Genomic DNA, 18752 nt, shown 5'->3' with positions numbered 1-18752 from the left:
TCAATATTAAGATATTTTATTCCCATACCATTTATACTTCAGGATTAAGCCAAATACAAAAAAATAAAAATACAAAATAATTTGTTCCTCCTGTCCGTGTTGTGCACATAGCAGCAGGGCGTCTGTTCCTTTATCTTTCACAGAGATGATTCATTCAAATACATCTTTCATGTCAGTTTTAAGATTTCATATTAATATCATATTTTATCAACAGACATGAGGCTAAATATTGCGTTTCAAGTCAGTATAAATAACTCAGAAAGGCATTAGATTACTACGGAAGGAAGAAAAGGTACAAATGTGGGTCCCACACATAAGGCAGAACTGGTTCAACATCACCACCATCTCAGCTGCACCTGAGAATACTGCTGATGCTCTGGTGGCAATTCAGGGTCCCTTTTATCACACAGCTTAATGGAAAAATTCAATGACTCGGGTGTATTTGTAAGTGTGTGTCAGAAGTGAATGTGATGAACAAGTGAGGAAAAAAGGGGAAGGAAACACTCCAGATTTACCTCAACAAATCCAGAGGTAGATTGACCCAGTGTAGGGGGAAGTGGAAACTTACATGACACTGTAACAGTCAGTTTACATTTCCCCAGTACAACTTCAACTTCTTCATTGGTTCATATGTTAGAAGTAAACCTGATCAACCACAACAGGATCAGTGCTAAGGTCACATGATGCTACATAAAACACCTTTAAACAGGCTTTAGTAGGTCAGCTGTTTCCTGGGTTAGCTTTCCACATATTTAATACGTTTGTACTCATACTCAAACTGATTCATTCAGTTTGAACAGAGAGCACACCGACACACACATTACAGTTTTTAGTCAGACATACAGCTCAGTAATCTCACTGCTCCATTCAAACACTCTTCACAGCCTCCATTTGTGATGTTCTTGTGCTGTTAGTTGTTCAGTAGTAATTTTGCCAGAGACTGGAGGACCTCCCTCTTCTCATACAGATACATCTGGGTCTCCCACAGCATGTCCACCAGGGCTGCGTCGCTCACCTCATCCAGCATCACCTCCTGAGATAGTTGGGGACTCAATCTGCACACAATGCAACGGACACAGTGATTAATAAACAAAATAATGATAACTAACTGTGCAGAGAGACATGCTAAAGATAGTAAAGAAAGACTAAATGCAAAAAAAGGGATAAATAAAAACAACAGGAAAAATCACCATTGCTGCTGAAGAGCTTTTGGAGCTACGTTCATGCTTCTTTTCCACTGTAGGCTTGCTTACAAGACAATGCTGAACCACATGGTACAACAGAAAAAGAGTGTGTGTGCTAAACTGATCGACTGCAGTGTAAACCTGTTATTTGGTACTTTATGAGTTTCTAACAGAAGTGAAACTACAGCATTTGGTCTCAGGTTCTCACGTGAGTACAGCGAAAAAGACGAGATGCAACATAACCTCATGACCTTGTGACACTTTACGGTCCTTTTTATCACACAATTTAACGGAAACACTGACATCAAAATTTATATGTATGAACTGATATCATATTTATAAACACAAACATCTACCTATTTAATGATGCACACGGTTCTCTGTAGGGACCAGTTCTATTTATATTCTACATGCTCCTCTTAGGCAGGCATATTATACATACTTCTATTGCTATTTAAATGATGTGCACCTTTATCTATCCATGAAGCTAAAAGACACAGCAGTTAGTTCCACAGTGCCTCTTTTACCTCCTCTTCCTCCTCCTCCCCCTCAACAGCAAAAAGCCGCCCCTCTCCCTGAGCCTGGAGATTTCTTCCTGTTAAAAGGGAGTTTTTTCTTCCCACTGTCAGCAGTGGTTGTTCATAGGGAGTCATAAGATTGTTGTGGTTTATTATCTATTACTGTAAAGTAATTTACCTTATAATATAAAGTGCCTTGATGTGGCTTGTGATTTGATGCTATATAAATAAAACTTAATTAAAACCAAACTGAATTGAAATGTCATAACTACATCCATGAAAGTAATTTATAATGTGACAAAACTGCAGTCATGTCATATATAGGTTGGTGATAAATGTCCTACTTCTAGATAACTGACATGCGGCAGATTTGATCACTGTGACAGTTCACATGAAATGTACGTGTGAATCAGTTTATACAACTGTCTGCATTTAATCAATAGTTATTATTAATCTCTGGCTCTCTTCCACAGCATGTCTTTGTTCGGTCTCATCCACTCAGCCCCTATGTGAGTTTGATTTTAGTGCAGGTTTCTTCCTGCTTGCTCATAGAGGGGTCATATGATTGCTGGACTTTCCTCTATTTTCTGTATTATTGTAGGGTCTTTACCTTACAATATAAAGTCAAATCACAACTGTTGTTGTGATTTGTCACCATTTGAATAAAACTGAATGAAATTGAAGTAAACACTCAGTCTTACAGGAACTCCTTTTAAACCCCTGCAGATGAAGCGTCTGGGAATAAGAAACAACTACAAGCATTCTAAGATAAATGGATGAGAGCAAGTTGGTACAAATACAGAGAGGCTGAGAAAAGAGGATGCATTAAAAAAGAAGCAAAACTAACACGTGTGTCGTTTCTGACCTGTGGTAAATGGTGTCGATCATTTCACACCACGCTCTGGCCCTGTCCACTGCACAGCCATCAGAGTCTGTACACTGTGCAGTGAGAGAGACGTATTTATAATGAGCAAGAAAAACATGCTTTAACAAATGTTTTTGTTATTAGAACACCAATACATGCACAAATGTCAAATGGAATAAACACAAATAACAGATTAAATAAAAATAAGTAATCAGGGCACATTACAGCAATGGCCAGAGTTAACCACTCACAGACATAAACTGAAAAATGATGCACTCACACAGTCCACCAGCATTTTGCCCAGCTCTTTTGCTCCTACAAAGGACTTGGCCAGCTCCAGTGGGTTGGAGGGTCGGAACACATCCACAGAGCTCACCACCACCTGAGGAGGTTTACCTGGAGACACACAGGAGCACGCGTACAAAATGATAAAGGGGAGGGAGACTTCAAATAGAGACACTGAACTCCAGCTAGTTATTCACAATGTGATAGGTATGCATTCCTGTGTAGCTCTGATACAACTGATATATACACCCACTGGCCACTTAATTAAGTACACCTGTTCAACTGCATGTTAACACAAATATCTAAATCAGTCAAACACATGGCAGCGATTCAGTGCATTTAGACATGATCAAGATGAACTGCTGAAAATCAAACTGAGCATCAGAATGAGGAACAAACTTTATTTGAGCGACACAGATGTTGGTGCCAGACAGGCTGCTCTGAGCATTTCAGAAGCTGTTGATCTGCTGGGATTTTCCCACAAAACCGTCTCTAAGGTTTACAAGAGAATGGTCAACTTAGTATCAACTAAGGTAATTAAGAGCATTTCTAAACATAAAACATGTCAAAAGCATGGGCTAAAGCAGCAGAAGACCACACCAGGTGTCCTTCTATCAGTTAAGAACAGCAAACTGAGGCTACAAGTCACCAAAAATTGACAACAGAAGATTAGAAAAACAGTACCTGGTCTGATAAGTTTCAAATTCTGCAGCAACATTTAGAGTGTTGGGTCAAAATGTGGCATAAAAAACACAAACGTCTGCACTGCTACTGGTCGTGCAATGGTTTCAAGGACACTTTCCCGGCACTCTTGGGCCCCTTAGTGCTAAATGACATCATTTAAACACCACAGTTACCCGACTATTGTTGCTGAGCGTGTCTATATTGTATGTCTATGTGGTCCTTTATCACCCCACTGTACCAATCTTTTGAAGGCTGTATCCAGCAAGATAATGTGCCATGTCTGGTTCCTTGAAGATGACATCATTTATGTGCATCCAACCAATCTGCAGCAACTCTGTGATATCATGTCAATATGGACCCAAATCTCTGAGGAATCCTTTCATCACCTTGTTGAATTTGTGCCACACAGAATTAGGGCAGGTCTAAAAGCAAAACAGAGTCCAACCCAGTACTAGCGATATGTACCTAATAAAGTGGCCAGTGTGTGTGTATATATCAGTTTACTTTGCATTTAATGAATATTAAAGACACAGAAGAAGAGATATGACTCACATAATTTAACATTTTGACACACAATTACTTGGCTCACCTGTTCCAAGAGAGACCACTATACCCAGCTTCTTTAAGTCCTTCTCACGGCCCTAAGAGACACATGTGCAGAGAAGAAGTCACGAACAAATCCATGTGGCTTAACGTCCATTAAGTGCATAAAGGAAGGAAAGTGAATAGAGCTCCGGTTGCCTACCTCTGCTTTTAAGGCCTTATTGTACTGATGGACTTCTGTCATGGCATCTAGTGTCGGGTTATTGGCCAGCAGCCCTCCATCCAGAAAGCGCCCCATTGGTCGGAAGTAGGTGGGAGCAGCGCCGCTGGAGCGAGCAGCTCGCCATACAAGTTGTTCTGATATGAACACAAGGATATAAGTAAGAAAGTCATGCATAGTAAATGCAATTACACTGTTCTGAGTTCATAATTATCACTTCCTGTCTGTCTTTTTCACGACTTTCCAGGACTTGGTCCTGTACGCATACACACACCTTCATCTGTCACCTTCCTTATCTTTCTGGGTGGCTCTTCTGTGTATCCTACTATCAACATATCTTCATCCTCCCAGCCTGTAACAACAACACGGCTGGGACTCACACACAACACAGGACACGACTCCTTCATGAACAGCACACACAGTCTCAGTTTCAGTGTTGTGTTCAAACACAGGCTTAGTTTTCAGCTTTTCTTGCCTCAGTGAAGTGAAAGTAGATAACCCTCACATTAAAATATGAGCTCTGAAAATTCCTTTGGTGCCATCCAGTGGTATGTTCAGAGCACTTCATTATCCCATTTAATACATTTGACATTTGAGGGCTGGTGCTGTAGCTGACAAACACAGGTGATATCTGACGTGCCTTGTGGGATGGTGAGAGGCTTGAATGTGGCAGTGGTGGTGTATGGGGCCTCTCTGGAGACGGATGGAGGGTCATAGTTCCTGAATATATGAAGCTCGCCTGGATGTCTGTCTGCCAGAACACTGGTCACCATTACCCTGTAAAGAAAGAAAGAAGTGAAAGGATGTTTGCCTGTTCTCCTTAAACACCTGAAAATTTGAACAGCAGCATTTCAACCAAATTACAAAAATATTTTTAAAACCAATCTGGCTTCAGCTGTATTATTTTAGTGTTAAGAGAGCCATGCTACACATATCTAAGCAAGTCAGTACCTTTTCTTAATTCTCAGGAACTGAACCTCGGAAAAAAATTAGGTGACTCAATTTAACACATCAGGGTAAAACCAGCTCAAAGTTTTAAAAACTGACCAATCACAGCAAAAGAGTGGGATATTTAAAGCTTTTATATGACACTGTTTGCACCAGCAGAAACTGGGGCGACTAAATTCTTAGTCGAGTAAATAAGGAAAAATCTTTGGCTAATTGATTAGTATAAAACCTAAGAAACACTGAGGTCTGAACAATGACAGACTTAAAGGAAGATTAAGGCTGCATTAACAAATTTCTGGTGCTTAACTATAGCAATGGAAAAGCTGCAGCGCCATCTTGTGGCAGATGGCTGCATAACATTTAGAACGCAACAATTTGTCATTCTCTCTATAAGCGTGACAGGTCGAAAAGTTATGAATGAATTATAATAAAACTTTGTAGGAGTGTAGAGTGGGTTCATGTTAATCACATTTGACCTCTGACCTCACCTTCAATGTAAAACTCAAGGTTAAAGTGATAATAATTCTATTTAGAGCTATTTATAACTGTTTATTACCGCCATTGTCAGTATTGACAACATATAGTTATATAGGGAATGGTATATGGGGATTGTAAATATCATGTTACTGTCTCTGACTTCTTCTTCGAGGTCAGATAAATTCAAACTTTCATAAAATGTCAATTTTCTTAAAATGGTGTTTAAAATTCTGCTGCCTTCGTTTATATTGGCATTACTTAGGAAATGATTCTGTTATATGGGGATTCTAAATATCACACTATAGTTACCATTTAAATATCATGTCACATTTGACCTCTGACCTCACTTTTACGTATCACATCTGCCTTTGTTTCACACGATGATGAATGAGCTGCTAGTTGGTTAGAAATAAACTGCATTATAATATTATATAATAAGCTCAAGTTATTTCAGTTATTTACAAATCAATACCTATTATCTATTGCCTGCTTGTACACAATGTTTTAATAGAAGATACATTACTCTTTGCTTAAAAGTAAATGCTGCCCAGATGACGAGCAGCTTGGGCAGAGGTCTGCAATTCTTTTGAATTTTAGCTTTTTTTTGGCATTTTTCTGCCTATTATCACATTCAGATATCTACCTGGGGAACTTTATGTCAGTCATCTTGGTGTTTTCTCCAAACTCTGTTTTTAGGAAGTCCTCTAGCGGTGCTGATTCATAGGGTCTTGATCCTTTGAACACCTGCTCCTTCATCCTAAAGTACAGGCAGCGCAGGTACTCCATGGATTTACCTACACATAGAAGAAGTGTCATTGTTGTTCTGATGCTATGTGATGAAAACCCAGCACTGGAAAAGAGAACACAAACACACCGTGGATTATAGCCAGAGCCAGGATGCCTCCCGTGCTCGTGCCAGCTACCCAGTCGAAGAGCTCTCTGGTGGGTCTGCCCGCCTCCTTCTCCAGAGCGATCAGCATCTGGATCAGCACCAGGCCTTTAATACCGCCACCATCAAGACACAGCAGACTGTCCATCCTGTCGGATGGCCAAGACCAATATGATGAATTTTATCCAGCCAATCACTTGCATATCCAACTTTTTAGATCCTCTGGAACAGAGCAGAATCCTCGAAACAGAGTTTACTGAAAAGAGTCATGTGACCAGCAAAACCAAACATCACAACACAGAGAACAGCAAAATAAAACAAAGCAAAGTAAACCTGCATGGCCTTAAACGCATGCAGGTCAAAGCCCACAAATGGTAAAGAAATCAAGGAGGGCAGAGGCTTTCAATGCATACTGAACAATGGCATTACTACACTGTGAAAACTATTATTGTGCAGCACAGAACAGCAGAAGTGCTTTGACCCTGGATTCTTTCTAAAAGTGAGCTGTGGGTGTATCAGTTATACACTTTACAATAATATGAATTATTAATATTACATTTGTATTAAAGTGGTTTTAGAAACACTTTCATGGTGAGTTTATGGCCACAGTCACATTGTCAGTGTGCATGTGTATCTCAATCTGAACACAATATGATTATTTTATAAATGATGGTCCCACTTAGAGTTAAATAGACAGTATAGATAAAGCAGAGTATGATTTAGGATGAAGTATGAGGAATATCACATCCACCTGTTACCGTCACATCCACTTTGAAAAAAAGACACATAGTTACTGTGGTGTAGGTAAATATGTGTCATTGTTACAGCACAGTAACTATACAGAACTATGATAACTGTAGGTAAAGTCACAACGGCCATGTCTGTCTTATATATTCAGTGTTTGCCTACAACCTTCTGTGTGTGCTTTGATTATGGGTAAGTAGTAGCAATAAAGGCGCGTGATATGTTATACTCACTTTCTCGTTTCCATTTGGGGGCCGTCTATTTCAGATATGCCTCTGCTCATTGCACCCACTGCAGCCCCCACATACAAGATGTCCTCAAATCCTAAAAGCCAATCACAACAGCTGTTGGTACAGGAGCAAAACATGACATCACATTTGTGCATAAACTAAACTAAACTAGGAAAAAACGGGGTCACCAGGATTTTGTGGAGGAAGCATTTACTGGTGGTGTCACTACTGTAAAAACCATCACCACACACACTCTGCCACAGCCTGCTGCTTTTGGGAAGTGTTGAGGAGCTCATCACACCATGCAGCTCACCTTTTACAGAAAATTTAAATTCTACTGGGTCCTAATTTTTTCACAGCTCATTACCTGCCTTTTAAAAAGATTTAAGAGTAGTCTTTGAAGACTGTGTTTGTATCATTTAACCCCTTAACTGATCCCCTATCATATTATATACATGTGGTTTTTATGAGTTTTTTACATTACAGTCATTTTTATTCTCCCCAAAGAACCCCTAAAAAAATTGTGCATTACATTTTTAAGGATAAAATTGCAAATAACGCACAATGTAACAAATATGATACAATTAAAAATCAACTATTCTAATTTACATATTTTTTTAATTTGTCAGAAGGCTCAATAAACACTCTATTAAAAAAATTTCTGGCAATTATTTTATGGTTCAGGCTTAAAGGGTTAAATGTCTTTTTCTGGGGGGGCGACCGTGGCTCAGGGGGTTGGGAAGCGTATCTGTAACCAGAAGGTCGCCGGTTCGATCCCCGGGCTCTCTGTCCTGGTCGTTGTGTCCTTGGGCAAGACACTTTACCCTACCGCCTACTGGTGTTGGCCAGAGGGGCCGATGGCACGATATGGCAGCCTCGCTTCTGTCAGTCTGCCCCAGGGCAGCTGTGGCTACAACCGTAGCTGCCTCCACCAGTGTGTGAATGTGAGAGTGACTGAATAGTGGCATTGTAAAGCGCTTTGGGTGCCTTGAAAAGCGCTATATAAATCCAATCCATTATTATTATTATTTTAACTTAAATATGAAGGAACACTTGAATCCAGCTCTTACATTACGTTTACAGCGATTTAAGATTATCCTAAATTTGATCATTAAATATATAATACAGAAAGAATGATCTGTAGCTAAGAAAAGTAAGGGTAAAAAATTGACTGACAACACAAACTCGAATATTTGAAGTGACAGAAAAATGGAAATGGAGAAGCATGAGGGAGGAGCAGGGGTGAGGGGGTGGTGGTGTTACCTATGCCTTGAGGCTTGACCTTCTTGGAGATGGGAGGAGGAGGAGGACTGCCGGGGGAGGGAGGGAGGCAACGCTGTACTCCTACACTACACAGCAAGTCCAGCAGTATCTTTCTATTAGGACCTTTCATGTTAACACACAAACACACACACAGAGCAGCAGCCAACAAGTTAGACGTGCACACACGCCACAAAGATGAGAGACGGAGAGAGATGAAAGGAAGAGAGAAAGCAAGAACATAAGCAAGCTGTTAGCAATTATCATGCATTTTCAAAATCAGTAAGTCAATACAAACTTAGTTTACTCCCATTTCTTCTTTGTGAATGGTTTCCTGCACTGTCTATGTATTTGAAAGCAAACATCCATTAGCTGGCTCAATTTAGCCGTAACATGCTCTGAGCTTTTCTAAGAAATCAAAGTGAAATTTTAAATCTTTGTCTTTGTCTCCAGCTTTCTGCCAAAAAAGAAAGTGATCAGAAAAATAACAGTAAACAGCTGCATATATCAACAGAAAGAAATTAGAAACTGTTTTTATTTCCTGTGGGATGACTAAGGCTACGTTCACACTGCAGGCAAAACCGCATCAAATCTGACTTTTTTGACCTTGTGCGACCCATATCCGATCATGGTATGACAGTGTGAACGGCACAAGTCCGATATTTTCAAATCCGACCTGGGTCACTTTCGTATGTGGTACTGAATCCGATACATATCCGATGTTTTAGAAAGCGACTGCTGTTTGAATGGTCATGTCGCATTAAATCCGTCTTTTACGTCACTGACACAAGACAGACAACAATTATCAGCGCCGGAGAAGACATCGCGAACACTTCCCGGCCATCCAGTGTAGATGTCAGTGAAACTGTTGGGAAGACAACGTTGGAGAAACGTGAACATTTTATTTGTACTGTATAATCTGCAGATTATCTGCAACTAGCCTTTGAAGCACCGCTCCTCTCTAAAACAGCAATAAGGATAATTATTAGGCCATATGTAAATAAAAAAATAACTTTATAACTTAAAGCAAAATTGGAAAACGTAAAGTCCGAAACAAGTCTTTATATTAAAGGCCATCAGTCAAACAATACTGTTTGGTCTAAACAGAGCGCGTTGTGTGTGACGTCTTCTTTTGCGCATGCGGGCCGCAAAAGAAACTAGAGCGCGTTTGCTGTCGCATTTTATTTGTAGTGTGAACAAGCAGACAAAAAAATCGGATTTGATCAAAAAATCGGAATTGAGCATTAAGACCTGCAGTGTGAACGTAGCCTTAGAGTTAGTGAGTTTATTTGTATGCTCTTTTCCATTTTCTGCTTCTGTGGACCAAAATCTAACCTAATCTAATCGGATATTTCACTAAAAGGCAGTAAGGCCAAGATGCTGCAATACTGCATACTGCAAAAAAAAAAAAAAAAAAGCATGATCACAAAGTTTAACTGACTATAAGCAATAACTAATATTTTTTCATTGCTTCATAGTGATAAAGCAATATATCTGTAACAGGAAGTGTTATCATATCATATAATATTAATACATAATGGGATAAAGTGGCAGATTATAAAACCCTTAATTACGGCTCCAACACAACATGCAGACTAATATCATCCACAGTGGACACATGCTTTCAAATCAGACTACATGAGATCAAACAGGGTTGTTAGGTCAGGCACATTAACTCCTAATTTCACTGTTAACACCACCAGTCCAAGCTCAGACTTCTATGTTCTTTATATGTTTAAATGTTTCGCTTTAACCCCCCATCTCACTCTCTCTCTCTCATTACCTTTGCTGGTGCGTGCAGCGATGAGTCCAGGTGTCTCGCCCAAATCATTGTGAATCTCCACATCTGCACCAAACACTATTAGAGCTTTGATCAACTCTATGTGGTCCATCTGAGCAGTCACAACAAATGAGAAGAGGTTTTTTTTAAGGATATGGAACAAAGGATAAAACAAAAAAATACAACCTCAATTCCAAACAAATTGGGATGCTGGGTAAGAAGTAAATAAAAACAGAATTTCTGAGTTTCTCAGAGGTGAAGATGGCCAGAAGTTCCCTAATATGGAAAAAATGTGTTTATAGAGGAAATCACTGATTGGGCTCAAGAAGACTTCCAGAAGTTTTTGTTGAAACTATTACATCTGGAAAGGTTCCACGAATGCTGGAAGGAGCTAGCAGGTTTTAGAGCAACATACGCTTCCCTTCAACAAGGCAATACTAAACCACATACTGCAATTATTACAACAGCATGACTTTGTAGGAGAAGAGTCCGCTGAGCTGGCCTGCCTGCGGTCTGCAGGACTGTTGAGCAGCTAGAATCCTAAATCAGACAACAGTTAGACGTCCAGCAACTGGTCTCCTGAGTTTTACGTACTGCTGTCAAAACAAGAGGGGCTGCTACTCAGTGATGTCGCAACAGTTTTTAAGATGTGTTGCTGCCATTAAATTCAAAATAAGCAAATGTTTTTCTTAAGCTGGCACATTTTCACAGTTTAAACATTTAAAACAAAAATTGTCTCACTGTTCTATTTTGAGTAAAATATGATTATCAGATTTGCGAATCATTACATTTTGTAGTTAGTTACATTTCACACAGCATTGAAGGTTTTTTGCAGTTGTATTTGAACAATCAGTACTTGTTGCAATAGCTTAGCTGGGTTTGTACCCCCATTGTGAAAAACCTCAGTTATGCAGCTCACATTAAAATAATACATATTTTTTAAAATGGAAACACTGTGGCAATTCAGACAGCATTTCTCTAACCATACATTTATGCAGTGCTTTATGCTATACGCACTATTAACCTCACATGGCCAATTTACAATCACCAACTAAGCTACAATGCACATCTTTGGTCTGTGGGAGGAAAGCACAGGGAGAATATGTAAGCTCCAGATACAAAGCACCAGCCAGCCAGGACATTTGAACCAGGAATCGTCTTGCTGTGAGGCGGCAGTGCTAACCATGTGCCCACAAACAAACATTTGATGTTGAATAAGAACTCATCAAAACAGACTGGAAAGAGATTTTGCAGTGTGAACACGCTGGCTGTAACACAGAGCATGACCTCAGTTTTCTTTATGAGTATTGCAATCTGATTTCAAAGGTGCTGCGTTCTACAACTCCCGTAATCTCACAATGTCTTGCAAAGTAACCTTTCTCTTTTCTCCTCATGAACATTTTGCAGATCGTATACACACCTTCATGGCTAAGTGCAGAGCTGTGTTTCCATCCTGGCCCCTCAGGTTGGCATTCGCTCCGTGGGTGAGCAACACCATAGCCGCCTCAAAGCGACCCTTCTTGGTCAAAATGTGCAGAGCGCTCTCTCCGGTCTTACTGAGGTAGTTCACTTCACAGCCACACTCTAACAGCATGCGACACATCTATCACCCAGACATGAAGACAGAAAGAAACATGAAGTCAAGTCTCTAGCTCCGTGTTAATCCCTCGCAGATGTGCTGATTTGAGAGACCAGAGGACGCACAGCCATCACTGGCAGGCGGCTAGATTTACTCAGGATTAAACTCAGTGTGAATTTCTCAGGATGTTTGCAAGAGTAATGCCAAAACTAAACAAACCATTATGAATTTTTACACAGCACACGACGTAGTGTTTCTAACCTCAGCAGTTTTAGCCCAGTGGAGAGGCGTCCCTCCATACAAAGAGTCCTCTGCCTGGAGCTGGTTTGGATCTGCTTTGAGGATCTCCTCCACACAACTAACAGATGAACACGAAATTAAAACAAGAATATTAAATATGTACTACATTCTTTATTATAGTGTAGAGAAGTCACATATTACAGACAGACAGACAGACAGACAACTTCTAGAGAACCGGTAAAAAAGGAGAACCAGAGAAGCTGTTCCCATTTTCAGTGTTCTTTAGTATCGTGCAGTAAAACACAGATGCACAATCGGCCAATTCTGCTGATCTATAGACACAAAAATAACTCATTGTTCCTCCCACTCACCCCTTCTCGCTGTATTTCATGGCGCTGTGGATGGGGTAACCTGTACCGCCAATGATGTCACACTTGGCCCCACCTCCTAACAGGGCCTTGACAGCCTCCACTCGGCCTGTACGGCAGGCCACATGGAGCGGCGTCTCTCCGTTCTTGTTGAGTTCGTCCACACCAGAGCATAACCGCGAGCAAAGGACCTGGATGATGAGAGAAAGGTGAGAACGAAAACAGCAGGAAAAGTGGAGAGAGGGAGAAATCATTTTAATGTGCACTTTAGAGGGTCTGAGGTCTGACTCTACCATCTTGCTTTAGCTGAGGCTCACCTGGATGATTACCGTAGAATCCTGCTTGGCAGCGTAGTGGATCGGTGTCTCTCCGTTTTGGTCTTTGATGTCAGTGCGAGCTTGGCTTTCTTCCAAAAGCTCCTTCACACATGTGGCGTCAGCTCGCCCACATGCCAGATGCAGCGGCGTCTGGCCTGATGCGTCCCGAGCATTGATCTGACTGGAGATGCAAAGATTTTGAGCTGATGTTGTGGGAGCTCTGCACCATGAAGCACCGCAGAGGCTTTCTGTGTGCTTTAGTCAACAAACTTTCCTAAGCTTCTTTTTATTTCCTAAATTCTTCAGCTATATGTTTTCAAGTCATATCAGTAAAGCATGAGAGCTGGGGAGAGGGGGGGTTGTTGTTTTGTTTTTTAAGCAGACTTGTGTTATTATTGCTTTGGTCAAGGAAGGACTGCCTTTTCCTGTTTTTCCTCAGCAACTCATTTCACTTCGGATTTCCTTATTATGTTATTCTCGTATCCAGACCGTGTCCGTCCAGTCTCTCTGCCGCTTATCCTTTTCAGGGTCGCGGGGGCGCTGGAGCCTATCCCAGCTGTCTTAGGGCAAGAGGCAGGGTACGCCCTGGACAGGTTGCCAGTCTGTCACAGGGCTAACACAGGCACACTGACAACCATTCGCACTCACATTCACACCTACTCTCCAGATCGTGTCTTTTAAGTTAAACTTCCCAGCAACGCTACTTGTAGCGGATGGTTTTCAGGCTGAATCAGAGACTTTTTTTGTGAAACTGTTAGAACTAAATATCCACTAATAGACTAACTGAATCAAGTAGCTTTCAATTTTACCTCAAAATTACTCAAAAGTCACATTTTTTATTAATAAGACAGAAACTTTTGCCAATAAGGGAGCAATTTAAAAAATGCACAAGAAAATGAGTGAAAAAATAAATGACTTGTATCTAATGAGCTATAAGCTTCGATAATACCATAAGTGCTTTGAGGCAACATTTCTATAAACCAATTAAATAATCAATACCATCTGTTGCACTGGATTCATTTAGCTGGCACAGACTTCCTGACTAATGAGTTACATCTCTCTTCATTCGGCATTATTCATCCACCCATCAATCAATACCATAAACACGAAGATGCAACTGTGAGACGTACTGCTGTCTGATATTTCACTCACTAAAAGGCCAATAAATACAAAATAATCACAGAAACCCAAAAAAGAATATCAATTTGGCTTATCTTACCTCTGCACATAGTTATGTTTGAGACACTCTCTCAGGCCTGTTTCAACAGCAATGTGGGCAGAGCTCCAGTCTGGGTGAGCACGGATGCAGTCCACGATTGGCTGTGTCGACTCACACTTCAGAAGAAGCGTTTCATAGAAAGGTCGAAGTTTGAGGGCGTACTGTGGGAACCAGTTCATGGCATCTTCCTCTGACACCACCTGAAACAGCCTGCAGGCAATGCAATGATTACAAGAAGAGGAAATGTGGATAGATTACCAAAAGTTCTGCTAATGTGGTACCAATGAACTAGTAGATAAAGAATAAATAATAATATTTCTCCTCTGCTAAGAAAAACAATTCAAAAAAGCTTCAAGCATTAGTGTTTAAGACGTTTATTCCTTTTATTTCTTTGCTGCTTTAGCTTCCAAAAGTTCCTTTTAATGTTTTTTTACATACTATACATAAATAATATTTTACTTTTGCTTTCAACATATCCACAATCAATCCTTTGCTTGTGTCTCAAACCATCTCAAACCTCACCTCTAGTTTCTCTCCAAACCACTCAACCTTAGCTGTCTCTCTGATACACTCATCTCTAATCCTGTCCCTCCTGGTTACTCCCAACAAGGATCTGGTTTGCGCTAGTAAACTAATAATATTTGACATGTCTGGTATCAGCTGAGGCCAATGCTAAGACCTTCTTTCTATCTTTCTTCAAACCTGCCTTTCAGATCTGTAGCCAAGCAGCAACATCCCGAGCTGAAAAGTTATGCCAGCGCAGATCTGCCAAACTCTGCAGCTCCCGGAGTGGCAATATGAGGCCAACTCCAAAAGCAGGTCAACTCCCTTATAAGCTCATGGACAACTTTAACAGCAGAAAGAAATAAACATGTTTACAGCTGGGTACATCAAATGCTTTGGTTTCTATGACTAATCCTTTTCACGACAACTGTTCAAGTTAAAGTGAAGACTTGTTAAGGGTTAAAGTTAGGGGTAAGGCTACCCTGATTGTCAATTGTGACAACACAGGAGATCTCCTGACCTCTGCTCATAGGAATAACAAACCTGGACCTCTCAGCTTGTTTGTGTTCTTTGATACTTTAGGGGCATTTGTAATGGAATTACCTGACAGGACCTATATGCTTTTTGTAGTGGTAACAGATTGTCCAGATAATCCCGACTGATACTCTCTGCTTTCATTTTTATGACTGAAGTTGTAACATTTTACTTGAAATGTTACTTAGCACTAAATAGCAAATATACATGTACTTTACAGATGCAACTTCCCAAGCAAGATTGCTAGTACTAGTTTATAATTTAGTACTCCCTCCTTGTGTCTACATAAGGTCAACTCTGGTGCACAAAAACCAACAACATGCCTCCCAAAATGCTAACAGTGAAGGCTGAAAACAGGGTTTTGCAAAAAAAATGGATGATGTCATAGTTACTAGCATATCACATGATTGCTACAAAGCTTTATAGCTGATAAAATAAAAGGCATAGCCTTAGCTGCCTGTTTGAGTAATGGTGATGTAGGCTAAACCAGTAAACCAGTAAGATGACACAGGATGAAATGAGCAACTATGCTAATAAAAGCAACTAAAGGTGCAAAAGAAATGTTTTTGCAGCTGACACTGAACTTTCACACCCATGTCAGAGTCACACAGAACAGTGTGTCTACGTGATCAACACAGACCTCAAAGCCACATTCGGTGTCTCTGGGCAAAGAAGGAGACAGTCCCATGACTGACTGTACTTGTACAGAACTATGCGACCCTCCTCTTTTAATTTCACTTTCCCTCCTCCTCCATAGTCAGACAGCGGCACTTCTCGGACCCGGTAAGGGTTGGTGAAGAGGGTTGACACAGAGGAGACTGTGTCCAGCAGCCGCCCTAGGAACTGCATCGTTACCTGGGAAGACAAAGGGGAGGCTGAAACAAACTACAGCAGCCTGTAGTATTGCTGTCAACATTAATGAATGATTTATTCCACCCCAGGAGCGCATGTTACCACTGAACAGGAGCGACATGTGCAATATCTAAGAGATACATACATATAATACTTATTGTTTCTATTTTGTGGAAATACAAGTGAAGTAGCTTGCGGGTATAAATAAGCGCTATATTACAGTTATTATTAGGAACTGAGTGAAGGTTAGCCCACTCACCACTTCCTCTGACACTCCAACACCTGCTTTGTTGATATGAACACTGAGTATAAAAGAGGCTAGTTCTCGTTTGAATTATAAATAAGTGGCTCCATTTATGCTGCTCATTCACGAGTTTCAGCTTATCTACAATCAGCCAGACAAACTACCAAGGCTAAAAAGCCGCAGACGGCGAACACTGAGCGAAACACCCTAATCGTTCATGGGTTTTTTTAATCGCAAACTCATTTAGAGCACACAGAGTACAGTTAGTGGGCTACTTGTGAAGTGCGGCTAATCGCATTAAGCAGTAAAGACGCAGCCTGCTGCTGTCTGCTTACCTGCTAGCTGCTCTCTGTGCCGACTACCTGACTTCTGACACATACATCAACAACCGCCGCCCTGCAACCAACCCTGCAAAAGAATTTGATCGACGTGTGTTTAACCAATCACAGCTTAAGAACGTGAAGGAGCTTGGCAGAAAAGGCGGGGCAAAAATAAAGTCACACCAACAACGACACGACTTTTGACCGACCAATCAACGACATGTGAGGATTTCAACAGTATTATATAATTGACTTCAGGCACGTGAAGTAATTGTTTGCTTTAGAAATAAAAAAGCTAATTGTTTAAATTTAAATTGTGTTTCCACACAACTCTGGTCTGTCGAATTAATTCGATTAAAATACATTTCTTCCTATTTTTTTCCCCTTTTTCAATTTTTACCAGTCTTTATCCCTAAGTCCTTCTTTACAACCCTTGATTCTAGAATTTCCTCCTACGTTTGGAGGGTAAAAGACCTCAAGTAGCTAATATGCATTTACAGAAACCTAAGACTGAAGGGAGCCTGGCACTCCCTAGCTTCCGCGTTTGCTATTGGGCTGCCAATATTTGCTCCATGGCCTACTGGTTAAAATCTGGGAAGGTTGTGGGCCACACCACTTGGCTAGCAATGGAGTTTGACTCAACTCAGGGTATGTCTCTTGCCTCCTTTCTGGGTTCTTCTCTACCTTTGTCAATTGACAACTTCACATTCAGCACTTCCTCCGGGTGTGGGCTCAGTTCAGGATGCAGTTCAATCTCAAGAATTTCTCACTTCAAAATCCTATCTTATTAAATCACCTATTATTCCCTTAAGCTTTGGACAACTTGTTTTGGGTCTGGTTTAGAGCAGGTATTATTTACTTTAAAGATATCTTTATACACAACTAGACTAGCATTATTTGATCAGCTGTCAGCAAAATACACTCTTCCCAAAACTCAATTTTTTAGATATTTACAACTCAACATTTTTTGCAATCCAACCTCTCCAGTTTTCCAGAAGCTCCAGCTACTAAGTTACTGGACAAGCTCCTTAGTTTGCAACTATCAGGCAAAGGTATAATCTCCCGCATCTATAGCAAACTGTGCAGGATAACTTCAGCTCCCTTTGAAGGCCTTAAATCCACATGGGGGAAGGAGTTGGGTATATCTATGTCAGATGACGTTTGGGATTCAGTCCTCACTCTGGTAAATTCTATGTCACTCTGCACCCGCCACTCCCAATTCAACTCACACAACTAACAATTCAAAGTAGTTCATAGGGCCCACTTGTCTAAATACAAATCAGCTAAGATTTATCCTGGCTCTATCCCTCGCTGTAACAGCTGCGGGTCTGATGATGCCAATCTAACCCACATGCTTTGCTTTGGACCTGCCCTGACTTGGTAAATTTTTGGGAGGCGGTTTTCTACACTCTGAACAAGGCTACTGACCTGAAACTGGCTCTCAACCCCCTACTTGCTCTCTTTGGTACAGTGGGTGAGGATGATAAGTATATCACTGGGGCAAAACGTTGGGTGCTGTCCTTTGACTAACAGAATTGCTCATCCCACAGAGGTCTGATGACCTACCACTCTATAGGTTTTACTGTGTTAATGTAAATGTGAAGCTCAGCTAATTTCTGTGTGGTTTGCAAAGATAGGTTTTCTTGGAATCAATCGCTCCTCCGTTTTTCCGTTTTGTTCCAACGTGAGAAGTTCTGTTTTGTATTCAGTGTAACCAGTTTTTATGTTTCCCTTGGGTTTTTTTTTTTCTTTTTTGTTAACTGTATCCACAATTGCTCAATAAAAATATTTTGAGTAAAAAATTTTGTTTCCATTTTGTTCATTTTTCTCAACAAGGCTCCCTTAAAGGCAAGACGACAGACTGATGTAAAGGAAAGTTTAGCTTGAACATAAGCTACCAAATAACAGTCATGTGGTATAAAACTGTTATTATTATTATCATTATTAA

General features: G+C 40.6%; 1 protein-coding gene across 4 annotated transcripts; it reads right to left on the bottom strand.

The window, feature by feature from the left end:
- On the bottom strand, positions 1-16943 carry pla2g6 (phospholipase A2, group VI (cytosolic, calcium-independent)). Of its 4 annotated transcripts, none has more exons than XM_086294974.1 (19): positions 16820-16943; positions 16029-16243; positions 14351-14560; positions 13132-13312; positions 12818-13005; positions 12468-12564; positions 12048-12230; positions 10631-10739; positions 8851-8973; positions 7591-7681; positions 6599-6762; positions 6368-6518; positions 4940-5076; positions 4574-4651; positions 4282-4436; positions 4126-4177; positions 2848-2963; positions 2568-2641; positions 1-1055 (listed from the first exon to the last, which is right to left on the bottom strand). In XM_086294974.1, exons 2-19 carry the CDS (start codon positions 16235-16237, stop codon positions 911-913), a joined length of 2463 nt encoding a protein of 820 aa, XP_086151100.1. In that variant the 5' UTR covers positions 16238-16243; positions 16820-16943; the 3' UTR covers positions 1-910. The 4 variants fall into 4 exon arrangements, with proteins under 4 accessions (XP_086151100.1, XP_086151101.1, XP_086151102.1 ...); XM_086294975.1 differs by lacking the exon at positions 16820-16943 and adding an exon at positions 16500-16625; XM_086294976.1 differs by lacking the exon at positions 4574-4651.
- Positions 16944-18752: the final 1809 nt, after the last annotated feature.

This window comes from Aulonocara sp. 'chitande type north' Nkhata Bay, linkage group LG6 (genome assembly GCF_057382095.1).
Source record: "Aulonocara sp. 'chitande type north' Nkhata Bay isolate Kocher_YH1m ecotype deep benthic linkage group LG6, A_spYH_male_GT1.1, whole genome shotgun sequence".
In the NCBI taxonomy this organism is placed as follows: Eukaryota; Metazoa; Chordata; class Actinopteri; order Cichliformes; family Cichlidae; genus Aulonocara; species Aulonocara sp. 'chitande type north' Nkhata Bay.
This window is presented reverse-complemented; position numbering and strand designations above follow the sequence as displayed.